The sequence below is a fragment of the Chlorocebus sabaeus genome, chromosome 7 (assembly GCF_047675955.1).
Source record: "Chlorocebus sabaeus isolate Y175 chromosome 7, mChlSab1.0.hap1, whole genome shotgun sequence".
NCBI lineage: Eukaryota > Metazoa > Chordata > Mammalia > Primates > Cercopithecidae > Chlorocebus > Chlorocebus sabaeus.
Genome location: NC_132910.1, coordinates 700621 through 728545, shown reverse-complemented (window position 1 = coordinate 728545; position 27925 = coordinate 700621). Strand labels below are relative to the sequence as shown.

General features: G+C 36.1%; 1 protein-coding gene across 4 annotated transcripts; it reads right to left on the bottom strand.

The window, feature by feature from the left end:
• On the bottom strand, window positions 1–27925 carry LOC103235588 (UDP-glucuronosyltransferase 2B18). Of its 4 annotated transcripts, XM_037989380.2 has the most exons (7): window positions 27561–27878; window positions 27158–27209; window positions 25596–25744; window positions 9359–9490; window positions 5766–5853; window positions 4712–4931; window positions 118–538 (listed from the first exon to the last, which is right to left on the bottom strand). In XM_037989380.2, the coding sequence occupies exons 1-7, from the start codon at window positions 27876–27878 to the stop codon at window positions 259–261; spliced, it is 1239 nt and encodes a 412-aa protein (XP_037845308.2). In that variant the 3' UTR covers window positions 118–258. The 4 variants fall into 4 exon arrangements, with proteins under 4 accessions (XP_007996752.3, XP_037845309.2, XP_037845308.2 ...); XM_007998561.3 differs by having other exon boundaries at window positions 1–538; window positions 27158–27925; XM_037989379.2 differs by lacking the exon at window positions 27158–27209 and having other exon boundaries at window positions 27410–27878.

Genomic DNA, 27925 nt, shown 5'->3' with positions numbered 1-27925 from the left:
TATGGATTTACATTATTTTTTATTTTCCCGAGTGTTTTCTTCATTTCCACAAAATATTTCTAACCATTAACTGGGTGGTAAATCTCTGAAAAACAAATTTTTATGTGACAAAGTAAATTCTGAAAAGTTTTTTATTTTTATTTTTTATTTTTCTTTTGGTCACAGGAAGAAAGAAATCTTGTATCATAACCTTTCTTGCTGGAATAAACTGAAGTAGTCGCATCTATCAGGTTTTCCAGCTTCAAATCTCAGATATAACTAATCACTTTTTCCCTTCTTTCCTTTCCTAGCAAACTTCCAGAAACAAAACAGACAACATTTCATGATGATAAATATCACAGTAGCCACACAGGCCAGCAGGCACCCAATCACATCCAAAGAGTGATATTGGAACCAGGTGAGGTCATGGGCTGCAACCCGAAGGTGTTTAGCTCCTTTATGTCGCATGACAAATTCAATCCAGAAGACTGCTCGATCCAGGGGCTTCACTGGCTGATCATGTTGAATTCTTGATAATTTCATAACATTCTCTTTATATCTGAAGGATAAAAATAAAGACACCAATGCAGCAGGAAGAGACGTAGACAAAATCCCTCAGACACCGAGTTAAAGAAGGAAGAAGTTTATTCGTTCGGGAGCATCAGCAAGACTCCTGTCTCAAGAGCTCCTGTCTCCAAGTGAGCAATTCCTGTCTTTTTAAGAACTCACAACTCTACAGGGGTCCACATGAGAGGGTCATGATCAACTGAGCAAGCAGTGGGTACATGACTGGGGGCTGCATGCACCAGTAATCAGAACGGAACAGAAGAGGACAGGGATTTTTACAGTGCTTTTCCGTAAAATGCCTGGAATCTATAGATAACATAACCAGTTAGGTCAGGGGTCGATCTTTAACTACCAGGCCCAGAGTGTGGCACCAGGCTGTTTGCTTGTGGATTTCATTTCTGCCTTTAGTTTTTACTTCTTCTTTCTTAGGAGGCAGAAATTGGGCATAAGACAATATAAGGAGTAGTCTCCTCCCTTACTAACACTGAAAGTACGTTAATGTGTCTGTGCATATGAAGTTTATGAAAGGCTTTTAAAGTGCCAAATAATTCAAAGTAAATGTCACAGAATTGACATTGAATTTGTGTATTTTTATTTGGGTCATCGTAGAAAGTTTGACTTTTAAATTTGATTTTTCTCATTGACAAATATTTTTAAATTAGAAATTAAATGTTAGGTGAGAAAGTTAATTTTTTTTGAAGCAGAGAAAATATGAGGCAATTTAATTTGCTTTTAATTGTTTAATTTTAAGTTTTTGTGGGTACATATTAAGTGTATATATTTATGGTGTATATGAGTTGTTTTGATACAATGTGAAATAATCACATCATGAAAAATAGGATATTCATCCCTTAAGCATTTATCCTTTGTATTATGAACACATTCCAATTACACTGTTAGTTCTTAAACAGATATATGAGAACGTGCTCAACATCATGAACCATTTTAAGTGCTGTAAGAAAGATTGTGAAAGTGCAGTATGAGAATTATCATCTCTAAGTTCCTAAAAAGTAATTGTATCGTGGTGAGTGACATGCCTCATAGCTAGCCACTTTGCTTCTATATTACTCTTTTGTCTCCTACTGTTTCCCACCCTGTAGCCAGAATGATTTTTTGCAATTAAAGTCAGTTTATAGCACTCCCCTGATTAAGACTTTTGCCTGGCTTCTCATTATTTAGAGAATAATCCAACTCTGTTATTTGGTCTACAGAACCCCACATTATTAGACACTGGCAAGTTCTTTTTCTAACACTTTTCCCCTGAACACTGTCTTCTAGATTGGCCTTCTATTTTTCTTTAAGCTCCCAAAGGTGTTCTCATCTTAGCACCTTACACATTTTTTCCCCTCTCTCCTGCTCTTGGAGTATTCTCTCTTGCTACAACCCAAGGCATGCTTCTCTCCCTTTGTATGGCTTCTTTCTAATGTTACTTCTAAGAGAGGCTTTTACTGACCACACTATGATGGAAACTCTAGGATTTTCTCTATTTTCTGTACTTATTTTGCTATTTGATTCCTAGAATTTTAAAATGCATTATATATCTCATAAAATAAACATTTAAATATTAAATACAAAAGATAAATATACGTACACTAAGTGAATAGTTCAAAAATGTAAGATCATCTTGAACATTATTTAGAGGTGAAGATATCTATTTACCTACTCTTCAGATCATGGTATAGGATATCACAACCTGTCTAGAATCACTGTCTTTTTCTGATCCATTTAGTCACTACTTTTGTCCTCCAATTAAGTACTAGCCTGACTTAGAATAGCATACATTATTTTTCCTTGTTTATGTAATTGAATTATATAGTATGTATTCATTAGTGTCTTTTTTTAATGTGGCAGTTGTTGGGTAATTCCATTGCTGTGTAGTATTTTGTTGATTGATAAAGCACAGACTATGCCTTTATTTTATGATTAATACATATTTGGTTTGCTACCAATTTTTAGACACTATTGATAATTCTGTCATAAACATTCTTCTAGATGGTATTAGATTTATATATTTATACATATCTCTTGGGTATATATGTGAGTGTAGAATTGCTGAGATAAAACTGGATGCATAATTGTGATTCACTTCTTGACTTTAAAATTTTTTGAAGTTTGTTTTTTTGATCTCTAAAATTTGAAGATATGTTAGTTATAGTTTTTATAACTTCCTTTACTTCCACTATGACTGAATCATACAGTTTCTATGACATTGAACCTTATTATATTTACTAAGTCTTGAGTTATTGCCCACCACATATCACTTCAAATAACTATTTGACATGTTCTAAGAAAATGTGTCTTCCAGTTGATGTATATAATACATACATGTGTATTGTGTATGTACATATGTGCACGTGTGTGCATCATTTTACATTATAAGATTCCATTCATTAATGGTGTTCTTCAAATGTTTTATGTCTTTACTCACTATTTGCTCTTTTTTTAAGTCTGTTTAGGTTGAGTGAAACTATTTGTATAATCACTTTTAAATCTACTAGTTTGCTTTATATATTTTTTTTCTATTTGTCCAAGCTGGTTTGTGTTTCTTTTCAATTATTTCCCATCTTCTTTAAAGGTATTTTTATCATTCATTAATCTTCTTTTTTTGTCATAAAGTATTTTTAAAGTATTCCTTTAGATGATACCCTCCTCACATAAAAGCATTATTGATAGTAGTTATAAATGCTGAATGATGGTAGCTCGACTCGGCAAGGAATTTTGCTCGTTGATATCTTTGGGTGTGAAAAAATCAATTACTAAAAATTTAACTTAAAATTATATTTTTTGTGCTTCAAAGACCATCATCAAAAAGGAAAATTTGGTGCACCCAGAGTAGGACAAAATATTTAAAAATTATATATCTGACATGACCCATAATATATAAATAGTTCTTAAAACTTAATAATAAGACAAATAACAAAGTTTAAATATGTTCCAAGGATTGCAGTAGACATGTTTTCAAAGAAGATATATGAATGGTCAGTAAGCACATATAAAGATTCTCAACATCTTTAGCCATAATGAAAATGCAATCTGAGACCAGAGATTATTTTATACCCACTAAGAAGGCTGTAACAAAAAGACAGATAATTACAGGTTTGGCAAAAATATGGAGGAATTGTAACCATGTTGTACTGCTGGTGGTAGTGATTAATGAAACAAGTACTTTGGAAGACAGTTTAGCAGTTCTTCATAAACATAGAGTTCCCACATGAGCCAGAAATTCCACTTGTAGTATCAACCCAAAAGAAAGGAAAACAGGTTTATGCAAAAACTTGTGTAGCAATATTCCTAGTAACCACAATTGGAAACAATCAAAAGGCCAATGAACTGAGAAGTTAACAACTAAAATATGACATATCCTTACTGAAAAATATTAAACTGCTGTAAAAAGAAATGAAGTATTAAAACACACAACAACATGAATAAAACTAACACCATAAAAAACAACAAAAAATTAATCTAGGTGAAACGTCATTTACACAGCACCCTAAACTGTATGATTCCATTTATATGAAATTTCTCTAGGGAGAATAATCTCTAGAGAAAGAAAATAAATTAGTGTTAGACTAGGGCTAAGCGGTCAGAGGAAGTGACTTCTGTGTCATTGCAGTATTTGTGCTGATATAAATATTCTACTATTATGTGATAGCAATGGCTTCACAGCTCTGTAAACCTAGTAAATATATTTGGATTTTATATCATAAACAGGAGGATTTTATGGTATCAAAATTAAATCTCATTTTCAAGTCCATTACAATAATGATAATAATAAAAGTTAATATTTCAGTGGGAAAATAGTCATGTTCTGAGGCATTTTAGATATCGAATTAAAATATTTAATATATTATTTAAATTATTCTTCCTTTCTACTATGGATTCATTATGTCAAAGTTTTAAGAAATGTATTTTTTATATTCTCTATATCATTTTAAAAGTATTTTTGTGTAGAAAATTGTTTCACTAACTGGCTATTCATTAGATGTATGGGTCTCAAATACAATTTTTAAATAACTGATGCAAAATAAAAACAGATTTCAGATTGGTTAAATCATTTAAATTCTTTCAGAATTACTCTCTTATAAAAAGGATGAAGCTCACACTCACTATTGACAAGAGACGCTATCTATAAATACCACCTAGTGAAAAATATTGTTCTACTCACAAAGGATCATTAATTACTGTCTTCAGTGCATTCACCAAGTCTGTACTCGACATTGTGTCAAAGTCCAATCTAACAGCTGCTCCTTTGGCCTTCATGTGAGCAATGTTATCAGGTTGATCGGCAAACAATGGAATGCCCACCATAGGGACCCCATGGTAGATCGCCTCGTAGATGCCATTGGCTCCACCGTGAGTTATAAAAGCTCTGGTTTTTGGATGACCTAGGATTGGATGAATTTTAGCAAAATTATTCATAGGAATAAAATGAGATGCACAATGAAAGGCTCTGAAACTGACAATGTTTTCTAAATAATACATTGAACTAATTTGCTATTACTTTTCAGACTTCAGAGAAAAAGACACGTACTTGTGCTGGGTATGTAAGTGAAGGCTGCATGGTGTGTGTGACTTCAGACTGCAAAACAATACAAGAGTTCCAGTTGGACTAATGAAAAAGTGCGATCTAGATTTTTAAAATGTGCAGTAAAGAAGACAGCAAAGAGATGGGCATGATGTGAACTGCTATTTTAAGTGCGGTCACAGAGTGTGATAGGTGGGGTGTGCAAGGCAGCAGGCAGTGGGTTGATGGTGGTGCTAGGATTGAGGAAGGACAGGTCACACTTCATCATGACCTGTCATCACTTTATGATTAAGATTAACAATTTAATCCTTCAGAAAATACAGAATTACTGGTGATAGAAGAGCTATTATTTTTGGTGGCATTTGAAATAACCCTGCAAGAGAGGAAACAACAGGTGTAAAGTTGTAGAAATAGGAGACAGAGAGATACCTCAGGAAGTTATTGAAAAATTCTGTGAGATATATTAACACCTGAAATAAAGATTTTCGCTGATTCTGACCATAAAGAATGTGAGTGTGTATCATAAAATGCCAATAATTATAGCGTATTCTTTTTCCCCTAGGACTGGTAAATATAAAGAAGTTACATTTTGTTTTTCCTTAACAAATATTGAAAAAGCTTGTTTCATGATTAACTATTAACACTCTAATGTACTGTTACTAATATATCCAGTATTTGTTCACCGGAGTCTTACCTAGAAGGTCATTCTGGGGTATCCACTTATAGAGCCGAGTATTGAGACCTAAGGTATCTGGTTTTTTCCCATCAAATCTCCACAGAACCTGTTACAGTGAAGAAAATATCTTATTCCATGAGTGGAATTCAAAAGTTATAGAATGTTCGAACTGTAAAAAGAGTAGAAATTAGATCAAGGGATGTTAGTAAATCAGAACTACCAAAGACTGATGTAAATAGAATACTCACATTTAATTTTCTCAACTTTCATAATTAGTTAGGCACGTAAGGAAATCATGATTTTCCAAAATAGTACCTTAGAAAAAATCGGATTATCAATGAAAAGTTCAAGTATTTAAAAAATTGTTACACTTTTTAAAAGAAAACCTACGTGCGGCCAGTCATCATATGAAAAAAGAAAAAAAAGCTTAACATCACAGATCATTAGAGAAATGCGAATCAAAACCATGATGAGACAGCATCTCACACCAGTCAGAACATCACGATGTGGGCGAGGTTGTACAGAAAAGGCTTGTTTATACTCTGTTGGTTGGAATGTAAGTTAGTTCAAACATTGTGGAAGACAGTGGCGATTCTTCAAAAACCCAGAGGCAAAAATACCATGAAACCCAGCAACCCCATTACTGAGTATACAACCAAAGGACGGTAAATTGTTCTTTCATAATGACCCATGCACAAGTATAGTAATTGCAGTACTATTCACAATAGCAAGGACATGGAATCACCCTAAATGCCCATCGATTATGGGCTGAATAAAGAAAATATGGTACATATACACTACTGAATATTATGCAGCCATAAAAAAAGAACAAAATTATGTATTTTGCAGGGATATGGATGGAACTGGAGACCACTATCCTTAGCAAACTAACAAAGGAATGGAAATAAAAATATGGCATATCCTCACTTATAAGTGGAAAGTGAAAGATGACAACATGTGAACACATAGACAGGAATAACATACACTGCTGTGTATTGGAGGGTGGAGGGTGGGAGGAGAACGAGGATCAGGAAAAATAATTAACTGATATTAGCCTTAATATCTGGGTGATGAAATGATCAGTACAATAAACCCCCATGACGCAAGTTTACCTATGTAAAAAAACTGTACATGTACCCTTGAACTTAAAATAAAAGTTAAAAATAAAATTAATTTTTTTAAAAATAAAAATATTCTAAGAAATGTGTAAAAATTTTACCTATTCATTATAATTCTAGAGTAAAAACCAACAATTTCATAATGACCTGCGTGCTTCTTTTCTTTTATGTATTTTATATTAGTTTTCATCTTCCAAATTTAATTTGAATGTATTCATTTCTTTTTGAGTAATTTGACAAGTAGTTCACATGTACCTACTTGTGTGTAGGTTAGAGCCCGTTGTCCTTTGATTGACAAAATAGCAAGAACATAAATAAGCTACTTATAAGAAAGAGATTAATGCTGCAAGGGTAGTATGCATAACTTCATTGGAATTATAAATTATCAAGCACTACTTCCAAAATAAATTTCAAGTGAGCATTTTTGACACAAATTCAGAGTATTATCAGTGTTTCTAACTTTGGATACTTTTTGGCATAGAAATGAGGAACCTGTTGGTATCATGAACAAAAATACAGCTGTTGAATAAACTCAAAATTGTAGTTTGCTGAATTTGGTCAACTGATTATTAACACCGAGACAACGTGCTACAAAGCTTTGACAACAGTGATTAATATGTTCTGCTATAGCCAAGACATTTTATGTTTAAGTTACTAATTTTGAAACTCCCAAGCAATCCTCATAAACTGAACAAAAATTTACAGTGTTTAACTTTTATTTGCTACATCAGTTTTAAAGTAACTCAGGTTTCAGCAAAAGGTTGGAAGAGGTCATTACAGAAAGCTTTATCAGGCAGGAAATTAAAAGGTAATTGATAAATACACAAAGGTCACTGGATTATTCTATATAGAAGAAAATAAATTTCTACTATGTTTTATAGAGGGGGCATCTGAACTTGTTTCTGTGCCTGGCTTCCTTTTCTTTGACTCCTTTCTATATTTCCTTCTGTTCCTCCATTGAGAGGGGTTGTTAATCTGATAGTGCAGAGTCCTTGTCCGGCCACATTTTATACTGCGCAGCGTCCACCTTCAGGGCAGGATCCATCTCCACCCTTTCTCTTTCATCTTCCTCCTTCAGACATTGGCTTGGTGCAGTCCAGCAGGGCTGGCTGCTTTTTCTCTTTCTCTAAATCTATCTAGCTGTGTGAATACTTGGGCAAGTTGTCTGTCAGCCTAGGCTGTTCTTTCTCTGAATAGTACCCTGAACATTACTCAGATACACCTTTTACAGTGATTCTCCTGCCCCAGCCTCCCAAGTAGCTGCGATCATAGGTGCATGGCAACATATCTGGGTAATTTTTTGTATCTTTAGTAGAAATGGGGTTTCACCACATTGGCCAAGCTGGTCTCGAACTTCTGACCTCATGATCCGCCCGCCTTGGCCTCCCAAAGTGCTGGGATTACAGGCGTTAGCTACCGTGCCTGGCCTACAGTTTACACATTTAATCACAGGATTGGAATTCATTTTCCTTACTCCCCTACTCCCCACATGTGGGAGTTATCCTTCCTAAATTAATAACATTCGATCATGTTATACTACCACAGATCTTTAAATTAGAGTATATACCGCATAATTACTAACAGAGCCAATCTTCTCCATTTGTTGTCAGGTATTTTATATAAGCATTTGACTTAAAGTGCAAATAGAAATACTACATCCCATAATTGTAAATATTCACCAAGAGCTTCCAGAGTGCAATAAGTTATAGAGGTGGTTCAAGAGTTAGTTAAGTGTTCTTCACTCATTGGATACTGCTGAGATTAGGAAAACTGTTCTGAAGAAAATGATCATAAGTCTTACTTGTATTTCTACAAGGACACAGTTCTGGATATACATTTTTTATGAAAACACCTGAAAGTCATTCTAAAGACTACATTAAGCACAATTTTCACTTACCTGAAATATATTGAGTTAAATTCAGCTGTATGAGTGTTAATATCAGAAATTAAAAATAATTGTGGGTCTCAAGTTGCCTTTGGTGGATACATATGGAGTAGTGAGTTCCCACTGATGCTAATAGAAACCACTCATGCATACCAAGGGTAGAAACTCCCCCAGGGCCACATGCAACCTCTAAGGCTGAGGCACAACTATGACTTCTGTCAGTGGATGCTATACAAGCACATTTAAGGCTATATTCGGCTATAAAGAGTTCAATCTACTCTTTAATATTCTTTCCATGTAGATCACATACACAATTCAAAATTTTATGGGACACGAGCTGAAAAGTCTCCAAACACTTTTTAAATACCTTTCTCCATACAATTTATTGTCAGTATATTTACATAGGGGAATGTTCATACTTAAAACCATTTTTTAAAATGCAACTACAATTTTCAAACTTATCACAGTCTCTCCAGGATTATCCTTGTTCTCATTTTTCAACTTTTGGTCAACTTCACATTTGTCAGAAGTTTCTATAATTGGATTACTTACAAACTTTAACAGCCTCTTTCAGTAGTTTTCCACACCAGTAAGGCACTTCATCTTACCTTTTGTGGGATCTGGGCAAGGGCTGATGCAATTACGTTGGCCCTTTCTTCTTTCATGTTAGTGACCATTGACCCCAGAGAAAACACCACGACACCATTTTCTCCAGAGCTCTGTACAAACTCTTCCACTTCCTGTGAAAAAAGAATTTGTTTCATCACAAAAGAATATCAGCATAGCATGCACTACTGAAAGAATTGGTACAAGTTACTAAAGAGAGAAAATCAGGTATTTTGAGGAATTATTGGAGTAAATAATATTTTCTAACTGACTGAATCACTCAGGTTTTTTGCAATTAGATATATAATGTGAGATAAGTGGACTCTGTTAAGGATATTTGTGTAAATATGTGTATATGTGTATGTATTTATGTGCGTGTGTGTAAGGGAGAAAAGAAATGGAGCTATTACGTTGTAGTCAGGGAGATAATGTTAAAAATATTATACCCAGACTCTTCTCTTACAATACTAAAATTAGTAATATAGGTTCTTGGAAAGTGGCACCACTCAGCTTTAATTCTATATTGTTGTTCTACAAAATCACTTGTGTTGATTTCAGGCAGGTTGTCTGTAGGATTCTTTTAGTTGGAAGCCATTAGTGTTTACTTCCCTCACTATAAGCTTTGAGGATAAGCTACTCACAGTTGGGATAATTTTATATCTTTGTTTATGTTTCTCTACAATGCTTTATACTTCACTTAAAGTTTGTCAGAGTCAAGCAGCACTTGCACCAGAATAGAAGAAGCCACCAGGCCTTTCTGCAGGGGAGATCTTGTCTCTCTTTTGAGCAGCTCACTCACACCACGTAACACTCCTGGTGAAGATGTGCTTGGCTGAAATTGATTGCGAATTATTCTGAGTTGCGTTTTCCTATGTATGCCAATATTTAAATTTAAATACTTTGAGATTTAATCATTGTGGTAAAACTTTTCCTAATGGTCCTTAACAAAACAAAGAAAAAAAGTCCAAATGTTAACTGTGCAGACCACATATTACAGAGTGTTTTTTAAAATATGATTTTTAATCTTAACGTAAGAGTCATTGTACTGCTATTCCAGGTAATACTTGGGGCATCTAGGTATTGTGTGTGACTGCAGTTGACTGTAGCCATATTTACTGTAACTGGTGTTCAGTGTTTCACCTCACTAGCTTGATGCCGAGAGCCCTGTTTATCCATGCAATGTTGAAGGAACCTAACCTCTGTCTACGGATTCATCACGGATATGGACTGGTTGTTTCTTCTTCTGTGATAACATAATAAAAATAATACAAAATTAATGTAAGAAATTTTATAAAAGCATGAAAAAAATTTTTAAATAAAATTTTTCTAAAATTTTATGTTGTGATATTATTCATGCAAAATATATTTTTTCATCATGGCTTTTGTCCTATTTATATAGCTCAATGCACACATGTGACACTTATTTAGAAAATTGTGTATACATTTTCCTCCTGCAAAAACTTGTCATCTTGTCACATTTATCATTTTCTAACTCTCTTTATTTGTATTATGGTTGACAGTGTAATTGAATATTTCATTGATAAAGTTATTGTAATGCTATTGTATGCGCATAGTATAAGTTTTTAATCATTCCTTCATTTAAGATGTTGGACTACTTCCAATGTTAATTTTATGCATATTTTCCATAATGCTGAACAGGTACACCTTGATTAATTTTTTTCTCTGTATGATTTCATATGAATATATTATAAAACTCATAGCAAATTTCATTTTTTAAAACACTTGATACATTTTGTCAAGTGTCTTATTCTCTTATATAGAATTCTGATAATCTAATATTTAATTGAAATGAAAGCAACCTGGATTAGCAATTATTTTACAAAATAAGCAAAGAACTGGTTTCACAACCACTGACTTGCATTCAAATCTTTCTGCAAATTAGTAACAACAGCTAATAGTAGTAATTATCACTATTGTACTACTAGCCCTCCTTTTTCTTGTCCTTCTACAAGTCCTACTCTCTTCCCCTTCCTACTGACACTATCGGTTTCCCTTAGTGTGAGTGGGAAAATCTTTCAAGAGTAGGGCAGCGTGGCATAGATTTTTCATTAGTCTTACCTCAGCTTTTGTCTCTTGAGAAAGTTATTATATAAAGCCCATGCAATTTGCATTCAACATAGATACTGAATTTTAACGATGGAATAAAATCTCAGTTTTATGTAGACAAAAATGGTCTTTTAAGAGATTACTTAATAATGTAATAAAGAATGCTTGCTTTGTACACATGTTTCAAAAGTGTGATATTAATTTAAAATATATGAGTTTATTGTGTTCTTTCATAAAGAATATAATCTTATATGCCGACAGAATTTTTTTGGTACTGAAACTAAGGGCACTATTCTGATACAAGTGGTATAAATTATTTGGTCTTTATTATGCATGCATTGTTCATTACCTCTGTGCTTCTCTGTCAGGCAGCTATGATGTTGAGACAAGTTGCCACAGGAAACTTTAATGAGTTGCTTGTCATATGGCAAAAATCATCTGCTTTCATAGGGTATGTTTATGCTATAGTATGTAAACCTCTGGGGTCTCAACGAAGAACGATTTAAATGCTTTAGTAAGATCAAATAACACTGAGTTTGTCTGCAAATGTTAAAGGAACACATTTATATTGTTGAGAAAGTATTTTAAGCTGCAATACTGGTGAAGATCCTTATTACCTGTGATAGAATTTTAGAATTTCAACTAGCTCATCTTACTGTCAAAACTGATATGTCTACTTTTAATCAAGTCCACAAGGTATCTGTCAACTATGACTTTGCAAGATAATATAATTTTGATGTACTAAACAATCTGGTTCTATTAAATGAAGAATGATATCTCAAGTGACTTGCACAGGTTAAGTAATTAGTAGTGTTAGTAATAATAACAAAATAATAATTGCAAAATTAATGATATTTCTGAGTAACTGACTATAGGCCAGAGATAAATTACTAATATAAAACCCTCCCTCATGCAGGAAAATACACTAATATTTATACACCTTTCCCCCATCCTCCCCCTATCTCTTAACCCTAATATTATGCTATCTTGTAAATATAGTTTAACCAAACATTAGATTATGAATCTAACTATAGAAGCCTACTACTTCTTATTTACTGAGAAAGTTCGCAGAAATTGCTAATTCATGCCCCCATGTTTAACAACATGGCTCGCTCAACTTTTAAAGGATGAAAGTTATCCATTGGTCTTAGGAACCAAAAATATTGGTGCAACTCCAAATAAAAGTAATAACCATGTATACCTCCATTACCATAATAACCTTGACCTCCTTAATTTCCCCTGTCCTCGTTACCTTTATCAACCCTAGCAAAAAAAAACCTATGCCCATACTATGTAAAAATAATTATTATATCCACCTTCATTATCAGCCTTCTCCCTACAACAATATTTATATGCCTAGACCAAGAAACCATCATCTCAAATTGATGTTGAACAACAATTCAAACACTAGAGCTGTCACGCTGTCACTAAGTTTTAAACTAGACTTCTTTTCCATAATGTTTACTCCAATTGCACTATTCGTCACTTGATCCATCATAGAATTCTCACTATGATACATAAACTCAGACCCCAAAATTAATCAATTTTTAAAATACCTACTCATTTTTCTCACCACTATACTAATTCTAGTTACTGCCAACAATATCTTCCAACTCTTTATTGAATGAGAAGGTGTAGGAATTATATCCTTCCTTCCAATCAGCTGATGATATGCCCAAACAGATGCTAACACTGCGACCATCCAAGCAATCTTATATAACCACATCGGCGATATTGGCATCATCCTAACCCTAGCCTGATTCCTCTTACACTACAACTCATGAGACCCTCAACAAATACTTATCCTAGACTCCAATTCAAATTTCCTCCCACTAATAGGCCTCCTCTTAGCAGCAACAGGAAAATCAGCCCAACTCGGTCTCCACCCCTGACTTCCCTCTGCTATAGAAGGTCCAACCCTGGTCTCAGCTCTACTCCACTCCAGCACTATGGTTGTAGCCAGAATCTTCCTACTCATCCACTTTCACCCCTTAGTAGAAAGCAACACAACAATTCAAAGTCTCACACTATGCCTGGGAGCCATTACCACCCTATTCACAGCAATCTGTGCCATAACACAAAATGATATCAAAAAAATTGCAGCCTTCTCCACCTCAAGTCAACTAGGCCTAATAATAGTTGCTATTGGCATTAATCAACCATATCTAGCATTCCTACATATCTGCACTCATGCTTTCTTCAAAGCCATACTATTTATAAGCTCCAGATCTATTATTCATAACCTCAACAATGAACAAGATATTTGAAAAATAGGAGGATTATTTAAAACAATACCCCTCACCTCAACCTCCTTAATCATGGGTAATCTAGCACTTATAGGCATGCCTTTTCTCACAGGTTTCTCCTCCAAAGACCTCATCATCGAAACTGCAAACACATAATATACCAACACCTGAGCCCTATCTATTACTCTCATTGCCACCTCCCTAACAAGCGCCTACAGCACCTGAATCATCCTTCTCACCCTAAAAGGACAACCCCACTTCCCAACCCTAATCAACATTAACAAAGGCATTCCTACCCTATTAAACCCAATTAAATACCTCACAATCGGCAGCATAATCGCAGGGTTCCTTATTATTAACAGTATCTCTCCCACTTCACTCCCTCATACAACAATTCCACTCTACTTAAAACTCTCAGCACTAAATGTAACTGCCCTAGGATTCCTAGTAATCTTAGACCTTAGCCTCATAACCAACAAACTTATAATAAAAACCCCACTATACATGTTCAATTTCTCCAACATACTAGGATTTTATCCTACTACAATCCAACGCATAACCCCCCACCAAAACCTGCTTATAAGCCAAAGCCTAGCTTCTATCTTACTAGACTTAATTTGACTAGAAAAATCTATACCCAAAACAATCGTACAAACCCAGGTTGCCGCCTCCATTGTCACCACCACTCAACAAGGTATAATTAAACACTATTTCCTCTCCTTCTTTATCCTGCTTACCCTAGCCTTACTTGTAATCATGTAATCTGTTACCCCAAGCAATCTCAATCACAATATACATACTAAAAATAATGTCCAACCAATAACCACCACCAACCAAGGGCCATAATCATATAAAGCACCCGTGCCAATAGAATCCTCTCGAATCAACCCTGACCCTTCCCCCTCAAAAACCACTCAAACCCCATGTTATTAAAATTAACCACTACCACCAATCCATCATACTCTGATGCCCAAAAAACTAAACCCACTTCCATTACTAACCCCACCAAAGCACTCCCCAAAACTTAAGTCCCTGAGCTCCATGTCTCATGGTATTCCTCAATAGCCATTGCTGTAGTATAACCCAAAACAACCATTATACCCCCCAAATAAATAAAAAAGATCCACTAAACCTATATAAGTTCCCCGTAATTCAAAACAATAACACAACCAACCACACCACTAACGATGCCAATCCCCCATAAATAGGAGAAGGCTTAGAAGAAAAACCTACAAAACCCATAACTAATAGTGCACTTAACAAGAATAAAGCATATGTCATCATTCCCACATGGACCGTAACCATGAATAATGATATGAAAAACCATCGTTGTATTTTAACTACAAAAACACTAATGACCGCAACATGCAAATCCAACCCACTAATAAAAATAATCAACCACTCCCTCACTGATCTCCCCACTCAATCCAACATCTCCATGTGATGGAATTTTGGTTCACTTCTCGGTACCTGCCTAACCCTCCAGATCATCACAGGCCTCTTCCTAGCAATACACTATTCGCCAGATATCTCCTCCGCCTTCTCCTCAATTGCCTTTATCACCTGAGACGTAAATTATGGCTGAACCATCCGCCACCTCCACGCCAACGGCGCCTCAATATTCTTTATCTGTCTTTTTCTACACATTGGCCAAGTCCTATACTACGGTTCATTCCTCCTCTTAGAAATCTGAAATATTGTCATTACTCTGTTACTCACAACCATAGCAACAGTCTTCATAGGCTATGTACTCCCATGAGGCCAAATATCATTCTGAGGTGCCACAATAATAAAAAATCTCCTATCAGCCATTCCATATATTGGAACCAACTTTGTCCAATGAGTCTGAGGTGGATATTCAATTGACAACCCCACCCTCACACAATTCTTCACCCTCCACTTCATCCCCCTCTTCATTATCACAGCCCTAACAATCCCACACTTACTATTCCTCCATTAAATAGGGTCAAACAACCCCTCAGGAATCTCCTCCTACTCTGACAAAATTACCTTCCACACCCACTATACAATCAAAGATATCCTAGGCTTGATACTCCTCTTTCTCACTCTAATAACCCTAGTGCTATTCTCAGCTGACTTCCTAAGCAACCCAGACAACTATATCCTGGTTAACCCCTTACATACTCCCCCTTATATTAAACCCAAATGATACTTCTTATTCACATACGCAATTCTACTATTCATCCCCAACAAACTAGGAGGAGTATTAGCACTTCTACCACCAATCCTTATCTTAGCACTCATCCCCACACTTCATATATCTAAATAACAAAGCATAATATTCTGCCCACTCATCCAATTCCTATACTGACTCCTAATTGTAACCCTACTAACCCTCACATGGGTCAGAGGACAACCAGTAAACCACCCATTTACGATTATCAGACAAATAGCATCCATAACATACTTCACCACAATCCTAACCCTAATGCCATTTGCTTCCTTAGCCAAAACCAAACCACTCAAATGAATCTGCCCTTGTAGTATAAACTAATACACTGGTCTTGTAAACTGGTGATGGAGACCCTCTCCCCAGGACAACTCAGAGAGAAAGCACTTAATTTCACCATCAGCACCCAAAGCTAAAATTCGAATTTAAACTACTCTCTGTATTCTGATGGAGCATCAACTTTAAGTACAACTCAAGTATTGATCCGCCCCGTAATTCTATGTATATCATGCGTTACTGCTAGCCAACATGAATATTATATAATACTATAAATACTTAACTGTACATAACACATACAAATACATAAGTACAATAAATGCTGGAAAAACATGCTTACAAGCAAGTACCATACCCACTTATCTAACTATAGAACATAACACCACCCTTCAAAGTCAACTCCTGCCCCAGGGATATTGATCAGTACTTTATATCCTTAATAGTACATAGTACATTTGATCGTTCATTGAACATAGCACATTTAAGTTAAATAAATCCTTGTCACCACGAATACCCTCCTCAGTTAGTGGTCCCTTGTTCACCATCCTCCGTGAAATCAATATCTGGCACAAGAGTGCTACTCTCCTCGCTCCGGGCCCGTTAACACTTGAGGGTAGGTATAGTGAACTGTATCCGGCATCTGGTTCTTACCGCAGGGCCATGAAATTAAGATCGCCCACACGTTCCCCTTAAATAAGACATCTCGAAAGATCATAGGTCTATCACCCTATTAACTAGTCACGGGAGCTCTCCATGCATTTGGTATTTTATCTTTTGAGTGTGAACGCTACCCCATTGCAGAAAGCTGGCCCCCCTACACTGTATGTCGCAGGATCTGTCTTTGATTCCTAATACATAATATTGTTGATCGCACCTACATTCCATATTCCAGCCTTGCATAACTACCACAAGGTGTTAATTAATCCAAGCTTTTAAGACAAAACAATAACTAAACACACTAGCAACTGCCTTTCACACCAAATACTGCAATAAAATTTCACAACCCTCCTCCCCCATCCCCAACTTCACTTCCCCGGAAAAAAGATACCTTCGCCAAACCCCAAAAACAAAAGCCTCAATCCAACTTAGCCAGAGCCTAAATTTTTATCTTTTGGCTGCACACAACTTTAACAGTCACCCCTCAACTAACATGATTTTCTTTTCAGCTTTGCTCCGCTGCCTCTCAAATTTAATTTCTTTACCCTGATTTTACTCAACTTACATACCCACCCACTCACTACTAAACCCACAACTCCCACTATCACAACCCCAAAGACAGTACTTCATAACTATCTCTCTCTCTCTCTATATATATATATCTAAAATCCAACTAATCCCTGTTTATATAGCTTAACTTATCTAAAGTAAGACACTGAAAATGTCTAGACGGACTTACACCACCCCATAAACAACAGGTTTGATCTCAGCCTTTCTATTAACTCTTAGCAAGATTACACATGCAAGTATCCAAACCCCAGTGAAATAACCCTCTAAATCGCTACAATCAAAGGACTAAGTATCAAGCACCCACTAATGTACTTCAAAACACTTAGCTCAGCCACAACCTGATGGAAAACAGCAGTGATAAACCTTTAGCAATAAATGAAAGTTTAACTAAGCTATGCTAGTATAGTAATTAGAGTTGGTTAATTTCGTGCCAGCCACCATGGCCATACGATTAACCCAAGCTAATACAGACCAGCATATAAAGAGTGTTTTAGATATGACCTCCATAAAGCTAAATTCCATCTAAATTGTAAAAAACCATAGCTGATATAAAATAAAATATGAAAGTGGCTTTAGTACTTCTGAACAGACAATAGCTAAGATCCAAACTGGGATTAGATACCCCACTATGCTTAGCCCTAAACCCTAATAGTTAAATTAACAAAACTATTCGCCAGAATGCTACAAGCAACAGCTTAAAACTCAAAGGACTTGGCAGTGCTTCACATCCTTCTAGAGGAGCCTGTACTATAACTGATAAACCCCGATCTACCTCACCACCTCTTGCTCAGCCTATATACCGCCATCCTCAGCAAACCCTAGTAAAGGCCACAAAGTAAGCACAAGTATACTCGTAAAAATGTTAGGTCAAGGTGTAGCCTATGAGGTGGTAAGAAATGGGCTACATTTTCTACCCAAGAAAATTCCACGATAGCTCTTATGAAATCTAAAAGCCTAAGGAGGATTTAGCAGTAAATTAAGAGCAGAGGGCTTAATTGAATAAGGGCATAAAGCATGCACACACTGCCCATCACCCTCCTCAAGTATATTTAAGGACTAACTTAACTAATCACCCCTCATATTTATATAGAGGAGATAAGTCATAACACGGTAAGTGTACAGGAAGGTGCACTTCGATAAACGAAGGTATAGCTTAACACAAAGCACCTGGCTTACATACAGAAGATCTCAATATAATTTGATTACCTTGAGCCAACTCTAGCCCCAAACCTAACCAATATTATTATCAAATAAACCTAACTAAATCACTTACCCAAATAAATGTATAGGCGATAGAAATTTTACCCTCGCGCAATACATACAGTACTGTAAGGGAAAGATGAAAAAACTGACCAAGCACAAAACAGCAAGGACATACCCCTGTACCTTCTGCATAATGACCTAACTAGAAATAACTTCGAAAAGAAAACTATAGCCAAAATCCCCAAAACCAGACGAGCTACCCAAAAACAGCTAAAAGAGCACACCCATCTATGTAGCAAAATAGTGGGAAGATTTATGGGCAGCAGTGACAAACCTACCGAGCCTGGTGATAGCTGGTTATCCAAGATAGAATCTCAGTTCAACCTCAAATTTACCTACAGAATCACCTAATCCCCTTGTAAATTTAATTGTTAGTCTAAATAGGGGACAGCTCTTTAGACACTAGGAAAAAAACCTTACACAGAGAGTAAAAAAACCTAGCTTCCACAGTTGGCCTAAAAGCAGCCACCAATTAAGAAAGCATTCAAGCGCAACATCCAAACACCTAAAAATCCCAGACGTATCACCAAACTCCTCACACTCCATTGGATTAATCTATTATTTGATAGAAGCAATAATATTAATATAAGTAGCATGAACAATTTTCTCCACTGCATAAGCCTACATCAGATCGAAATACTTCACTGATAACAGTCTAATAATAAAAAATAACTAATAAAATCATTACTACTCCTACTGTTAACCCAACACAAGCATGCTCTTAAGGAAAGGTTAAGATAGTAAAAGGAACTCGGCAAATCTAACCCCACCTGTTTACCAAAAACATCACCTCTAGTATTACCAGTATTAGAGGCACAGCCTGCCCAGTGACACGTGTTTAACCGCCACGGTACCCTGACTGTGCAAAGGTAGCATAATCACTTGTTCCTTAAATAGGGACTTGTATGAATGGCACCATGAGGGTTTAACTGTCTCTTATTTTTAACCAGTGAAATTGACCTGCCTGTGAAGAGATGGGCATAAAACAATAAGACGAGAAGATCCTATGAAGCTTCAGTTTACTAATGCAATAAAAACTATATAGACCTATGGACTTTAAACTACTTTACCTGCATTAAAAATTTTGGTTGGGGTGACCTTGGAGCATAACCCAACCTCCGAACAACCTATGCCAAGTCTACACCAGCCAAAGCGAATCAACACACAATTGACCCAATAACTTGACCAACGGAACAAGTTACCCTAGGGATAACAACACAATCCTATTCTAGAGTCCATATCGAGAATAGGGTTTATGACCTTGATGTTGGATCAGGACATCCTAATGGTGCAGCAGCTATCAAGGGTTCGTTTGTTCAACAATTAAAGTCCTACGTGATCTGAGTTCAGACTGGAGCAATCCAGGTCGGTTTCTATCTATTTTACATTTCTCCCTATACGAAAGGATAAGAGAAATAGGGCCTACTTCACAAAGCACCCTCTCTCCATAGATGATATAATCTCAATCTAACAGAACATTACACACCCAACCCAAGAACAGGGTTTGTTAAGATGGTAGAGCCTGGTAATTGCATAAAACTTAAAACTTTACAATCAGAGGTTCAATTCCTCTTCTTAACACCATGCCTGTAATCAACCTTCTGCTTCTTGTTGCACCCGTACTAGCCGCCACAGCATTCCTCACACTTATTGAATGAAAAATGTTAGGCTACATACAACTACGCAAAGGACCTAACACTGTGGGCCCCTACGGACTATTACAACCCTTCGCCAATGCAATAAAACTCTTCACCAAAGAACCTTTAAAACCCTCAATATCCACCATTACCCTGTATATTACCGCCCCAACCTTAGCCCTTTCTATTGCCCTTTCCAACCTTGGCCTTTTATTCATTCTAGCCACATCCAGCTTAGCTGTCTACTCAGTCCTATGGTCAGGATGCGCATCAGACTCAAACTACGCACTAATTGGTGCATTACGAGCCATCGCCCAAACAATTTCATAGGAAGTTACCCTAGCCATTATCCTACTACCAGTTCTGCTAATAAGTGACTCATTTAGCCTAAACACTCTTCACAACACAAGAACACCTCCGACTTCTCCTACCATCATGACGTTTAGCCATAATATGGTTTATCTCCACACTAGCAGAAACTAATGCAGCCCCTTTCGATCTCACAGGGGGTGAATCAGAACTAGTTTCAGGCTTCAACACTGAATATGCCGCAGATCCATTCGCTCTATTCTTTACAGCTGAGTACATAAATATTATTATAATAAATGCTTTAACAACCATAATTTTTCTAGGTCCATTATACACCATCTATTCTCCAGAATTATTCACAATATGCTTTACCATCAAAACACTCCTCCTAACCTCCCTATTTTTATGAATTCGAACAGCATACCCCCGATTCCGATACGATCAACTTATATATCTACTATGAAAAAATTTCCTCCCACTCACACTGGTACTTCTCATGTGGTATATTTCAATACCCATTGCAATCTCCAGCATTCCCCCCCAAACCTAGAAATACGTCTGACAAAAGAATTACTTTGATAGAGTAAATAATAGAGGTTTCAATACTCTTATTTCTAGAATCATAGGAATTGAACCTATCCCTGAGAATCCAAAGTTCTCCATGCTACCCATCACACCCTGTCCTAAACTAAGGTCAGCTAAATAAGTTATCGGGCCCATACCCTGAAAATGTTGGTTTCACCCTTCCCGTACTAATCAACCCACTAGCTCAACTTATCATCTACCATCTTCACAGGCACCCTCATCACATCACTAAGCTCTCACTGATTTTTCACCTGAATGGGCCTAGAAATAAATATACTAGCCTTCTTTCCAATTCTAATCAAAAAAACAAGTCCCCGTTCCACAGAAGCGGCCACCAAATACTTCCTTGCACAAACAACCGCATCCATAATTCTCGTAATAGCCATCCTCTCCAACAACCTGTTTTCTGGATATTGAACCATAACAAACAACATCAACCAATACTCATCCTTAATAATAATAACAGCACTTACCATAAAGCTAGGAATAGCCCCCTTTCACTTCTGAATCCCAGAAGTCATCCAAGGAACCCCCTAATCTCCAGTCTGCTCCTTCTTACATGGCAAAAATTAGCTCCCATCTCAATTATATACCAAATCTCACCATCAATAAATATAAACATCCTTCTTATCCTCTCAATTTTATCCATTATGGTGGGCAGTTGAGGAGGGCTCAACCAAACATTGCTATGTAAGATCTTGGCATACTCCTCAATCACCATATAGGCTGAATAATAACAACATTAACATAAAACCCAAACATTACCAACTTCTACCTAACCATCTATATCATCCTAACAGCCACTGCATTTATAGCACTCAACCTAAATTCAAATACCACAACCTTACTGCTATCCTGCTCCTGAAGTAAACTAACCTAATACCTTTAATATCATCTACTTTATTATCCCTAGGAGGCCTACCCCCACTAACCGGCTTCCTACCTAAATGAATTATTATTCAAGAACTCACAAAAAATAACAACTTTATTATTCCTATTACCATAACCATTATAACCCTCCTCAACCTATCCTTTTATATACGCTTAATCTACTCTACTTCTGTGACATTGTTTCCCACATCCAACAACATAAAAATAAAATGACAATTTGAAAGCACAAAACCTACACGACTACTCCTGTGACTTATTACCCTCACCACCTTCCTGTTACCAATCTCCCCATTAACCCTATCTATCTCCTAGAAATTTAAGTTAAGCAGACCAAGAGCCTTCAAAGTCGTTAGTAAGTAAACCATACTTAATTTCTGAAATACACAAGGACTGCAAAATTTCACTCTGCATCAACTGAATGCAAGTTAATCACTTTAATTAAGCTAAGCCCTTACTAGATTAATGGGACTTAAACCCACAAAAATTTAGTTAACAGCTGAATACCCGAATCAACTGCCTTCAATCTACTTCTCCTACCACAGGGAAAAAAGGGCGGGAGAAGCCCCGGCAGAATTGAAGCTGCTCCTTCGAATTTGCGATTCAACATGAAAATCTCCTCGGGACTGGTAAAAAGAGGCCTAACCTCTGTCTTTAGATTTACAGTCTAATGCTTACTCAGCCATTTTACCCCCGCCATCTATGTTCGCCAACCGTTGACTATTTTCAACCAACCATAAAGACATCGGAACCTTATGCCTACTATTGGCACATGAGCTGGGGTCAGAGGTACAGCTTTAAGCCTCCTTACCCGAGCTGAATTGGGTCAACCTGGCAACCTCCCAGGCAACGACCATATCTATAATGTTGTCACAGCCCACGCATTCGTCATAATCTTCTTCATAGTAATACCCATTATAATTGGGGGCTTTGGGAACTGACTAGTGCCCCTAACAATTGGCGCCCCCGACACAGCATTCCCCTGAATAAATAATACAAGCTTCTGACTTCTTCCCCCTCCCTCCTCCCATTGCTCGCATCTGCCATAATAGAAGCTGGTGCTGGAACCGGTTGAACAGTTTACCCTCCCCTAGCAGGAAATTTTTCCCACCCAGGAGCCTCTGTAGACTTGACTATCTCTTCATTCCACCTAGCAGGTATCTCCTCCATTCTAGGAGCTATTAATTTTATTACCACTATTATCAATATAAAACCCCCTGCCATATCCCAATACCAAACCCTCTTGTTTGTCTGATCAGTCCTAATTACTGCAGTCCTACTCCTCCTCTCCCTCCCAGTCCTAGCCGCTGGCATTACCATATTACTAACAGACCGAAACCTTAACACCACCTTCTTTGATCCCGCTGGGGGAGGTGACCCCATCCTATATCAACATCTATTCTGATTCTTCATCCATCCCAGAGTCTATATCCTTATCCTGCCAGGGTTCAGAATAATCTCCCACATTGTAACATATTACTCTGGAAAAAAAGAACCATTTGGGTACGTGGGTATAGTTTGAGCTATAGTATCAATTGGTTTCTTATGGTTTATTGTATGAGCCCATCACATGTTCACAGTAGGTATGGACGTAGACACACGAGGCTACTTCACCTCTGCCACTATAATTATTGCTATTCCCACTGGCGTTAACATCTTCAGCTGACTTGCCACACTTCATGGAACTAACACCAAGTGATCCTCTGCAATACTTTAAGCTCTGGGCTTTGTATTCCTCTTTACAGTAGGAGGCCTAACCAGTACTGTATTAGCAAACTCATGATTAGATATTGTATTACATGACACATACTATGTTGTAGCCCACTTTCATTATGTCCTATCAATAAGAGCCATATTCGCTATTATAGGAGGTTTTATTCACAGATGTCCCTTATTTTCAGGCTATACACTCGACCAAACCTATGCCAAAACCCACTTTGCTATTATATTTATAGGCATAAATTTAACTTTCTTTCCACAGCGCTTTCTCGGTTTATCCGGTATACCCCAACGTTACTCCGACTACCCTGATAGGTACACTGCATGGGACATTTTATCATGCATAGGCTCATTCATTTTCTTAACAGCAATGATATTAATTTAATAATTTATATAACCTGAGAGCCTTTCACCTCAAAATGTAAAGTCTCACTAATTGGAAAACCCTCTACCAATTTAGAGTGATTGTTCGGCTGTCCCCCACCCTATCATACATTTGAAGAACCAACCTATATAAAATCTAGATGAAAAAGGAAGGAATCAAACCCCCTAAAAGAGGTTTCAAGCCAACCTCATAACCTCTATGACTTTTTCAATAAGATATTAGAAAGACTATTTCATAACTTCATCAAAGTTAAATTATAGGTTAAATCCTGTATATCTTAATGGCTCAGCCAGTTCAATTAGGCCTTCAAGATGCCACACCCCTTTTTATGGAGGAATTAATCACCTTCTATGACCATGCACTTATAACTATTTTCCTAATCAGCTTTCTAGTCTTATATAGTCTCTCTTTAACACTTACGACAAAACTAATACTAACGTCACAGATGCCCAAGAAATAGAAACCATCTGAACTATCTTGCCCGCACTTTTCCACACAACACAATATGAAGTTGCCAGTATTTTTGTAAATGTGAGCATAGTTATTTCTATCAACATTCTAGTCCACTTTTCCATCATCTGCTACCTGAATCCATGAAAAATTTCCTGATGGTTGGTTCTTCACAGTCTGGCCCTCCTGCAATTTAATCCATTGAATATCTTGAAAGTTCTTCTTAAAAAAGAGAATCTTTTCATGTATCTTTATTTCTTAACTCTTTTTCATAGTTTTTCAATATGCTTAATAAATATTTCAACTCCTAATATGTATCCGGCTCTAATTTGCCTCTCAGCATCATCTGATTCTTAATCTCTCCCTGCAAACTAAACCTGAGGACTTGAGAACTGTCCTGACCACTTTATCTGCTTTCCCTTTTTTGTCTGTCTCTCCCTGTCATTCTTTTATTTGTTCCTGCGTATTGTTCAGCTCTCATCTTAGTAATCAGTGACTCCAGGATACTTTCTATTATGTCCACTGATGCTTTCTTGTCATTGGGTTTTTCCTTGAGATAATACTTTTTATATAATTTTTATTACTTGCACGTATTCTATCTTTTGAAGTAGAATATAAGTTAAGTGGAGACAGAAACTGTGTCCAATTTTTTTCTCTGAAAATTCTGCACTTACCTGTGTTTTGTGCTTATCCCTTTGCAAATATTATTTAAACAAATGATCAATACCTTCTTAGGTGTTGCATAATGAAGACTTTAATTTAACCAACTCTATTTTCAAAGTCTCCTTAGTATTCTCCTCTATTTGTAATACTCATAAAACTCACATAGGTGTGATGGTATCACTATGTACATGAGTTTCTAATTGGTATCTGCTTTACCCAACCTACTTCCCATCTTTCTTTCAGGGTAAGTCAAACACTCTGAGTGAAGACTATAGAGTCATTTCTACTGAAACTTCAAAGCCAACAAAATAAAACCAATGAAAGTATGTTTACCTTAGGTAGGGGTTTGGCTGGTTTGCAGTGGAGTCCTCCAACAAAATCAACATTTGGTAAGAGTGGATGTGGAAATTGAAAATTCCAGGAGTTTCGAATAAGCCATATGTCAGCTTTCCCGATTGTCTCAGATAATGTAGTGGGTCTTCCTAACAAGAATAAGGAAAAGAAAAGTGGATGACACAAGATAATTGCATTAGGTTATTTTCTGAAAGGAGTTAGAATAATGTAGGCAAAAATATAGGCAAAGTGTCTGTACTTTGAAAAACATATACATATATTCATCTACAGACATAATTAAATTTTATGTATTATTTATTTTGCCCATGTATATTTATAAGAAAGACAAAGTAGTAGGAGAATTGTGAGGTTAAGCTACATCTCCAATATCACATCAGTATACTCACAATCATAAAAAATAATTAAAATAAGCCATAGAGAATTAAATATCAATTTCTTTTCTTTTTAAAGCTTCAATAGTAGCATATGGACATTTAAACAACTCTTTGAGCTCCATATTCAATTAATTCTACTGTACCCATAAAAATAATTTTCTAAGAAATACTCTAGTTTACACAACTCATTAAGTCAATCCTTTTATCTTTGGTTCTTCAGGTGAACTGTGGACTATGTGGAGAGTATGGCTGAAAACCTTGTACTCTTTTAGATTCAAGCTAAGATCTTAATAATATTATTTTTAAGTAAATATATTTGTAAATTATAGCTAGAAATTTTTGAGAAATTATTGAAATAAAGACTTGTACTCAATCTTAATCTGTCTCATATTTTTTAATAAAGAGACATAGTTTGAAAAAAATTATGTAGATATAACAGTCTTCACATTTCAACAAGATTATTGCACTTTAAATGAATGGTTTCCAATTCTTTAGTGAAAGAGTATAGAAACATTAGAAACTTCAAATTACTTTTATTGATTTTTGCATCTGAGATATGGACATTATCTCTCTCTACTGTGAAGGAAATCTTCTGGTAACATGGGAACATCTTTTGATTTCTAAATGAGAAAACTAAGCTTTACAAGAAAAAATAATTTCTGCAGTTATATAGATAGTTGTAGAAAAATGTTTAACTACTCATTCTAAATTCATGCATTCAGTAAGATGTTATTTGATGGATTTTACTGTTTTTAAGATGTGAAGCAATGTATAGTAAAACAGATGTGTAGAAAAATGTTTAACTACTCATTCTAAATTCATGCATTCAGTAAGATGTTATTTGATGGATTTTACTGTTTTTAAGATGTAAAGCAATGTATAGTAAAACAGATGTGTAATTGCTTAAAGTCTTAGATGCACTAATATATAGGTTTATGATTTCCTGGGGTGTTTGGTGTGAGTGATGGCCACAGGGTTTTAACTGATTCTGTAATTTAAGCTTTTCTATAATATTTGTGAGATTGACAGATCATCTTGTATTTTCGTTTTATAAATTCACTTACCAAAACCCCACTACCCTAACTTTAAGGCTTTATATAAGCTCTGATTCAAAGACACACATAAGTTAGATCTTCATGTTACGGATTGAAAAAAAAAAAAACTTACCCAGAACTTCACTATAAAACTGATCCCACTTCTTCATGGCAAATATTTGGAAACAAAAGTCAAAATAAAGCATATAGATCATATTTTTTACCCTCTCCATGAAAGTCATCTGATCACTTAATTCTGACATAATAACAGGTACATAGGAGGGAGGGAAAATAAATCCCCCACAATGCTTTTCAAAATTGTAGCCAGGAGTGAAGCGGAGACTGTACACAAGGGGTATGTTAAGTAGCTCAGCCAGCAGCTCACTACAGGGAAAAATAGCATCTGCAAAAACGACGTCAAATCTTGACTCTTGTAGTTTCTTCATTAATTTCTTATTTGAAACCACATCTTTACAGAAATTTCTAGTTATGTCACCAAACTTCCACATGATTTCTTGTATTTGTGAAAAATATAACCAAAATGAATCTTTTGGAAGTTCTGACCATCTCTTAATCTGTTGCATGACGATATTCTTGAACTCAGTTTTAGTTAAAGATGTAGGAAAGACTTCAATTTTAAGAGTGGATGAGTTGTTGGGATCAAAAATAATGGAAGCTGAAGATGCCAGGACAGTCACCTCATGACCTCTCTGGACAAGCTCTTCCAGGATTATCTTCATATTCATCCAATGACTATATTCTGCTGCCCACACCAGCACCTTTCCACAACTCCCAGAGCTAAAGTAAAAGCTCAGTTGTATTAGCAGAATTACTGAAGTCCATTTCACAGACATCCTGGTGCAATGCAATGCTTGTTTTCCAGTTGCTGTTCTTTTCTGTC

Bases quoted from the DNA above. Each gene is read 5' to 3' on its own strand.
- LOC103235588 (XM_007998561.3), bottom strand. From the start codon at position 27,878: ATGTCTGTGAAATGGACTTCAGTAATTCTGCTAATACAACTGAGCTTT. The intron at 25,745-27,157 runs GTAAGTTTTTTT...TATTCTTGTTAG, and splicing joins GTTTTATAGTGAAGTTCTGG to GAAGACCCACTACATTATCT. The intron at 9,491-25,595 runs GTAAACATACTT...CTTTTTTCACAG, and splicing joins CAGCCAAACCCCTACCTAAG to GAAGTGGAAGAGTTTGTACA.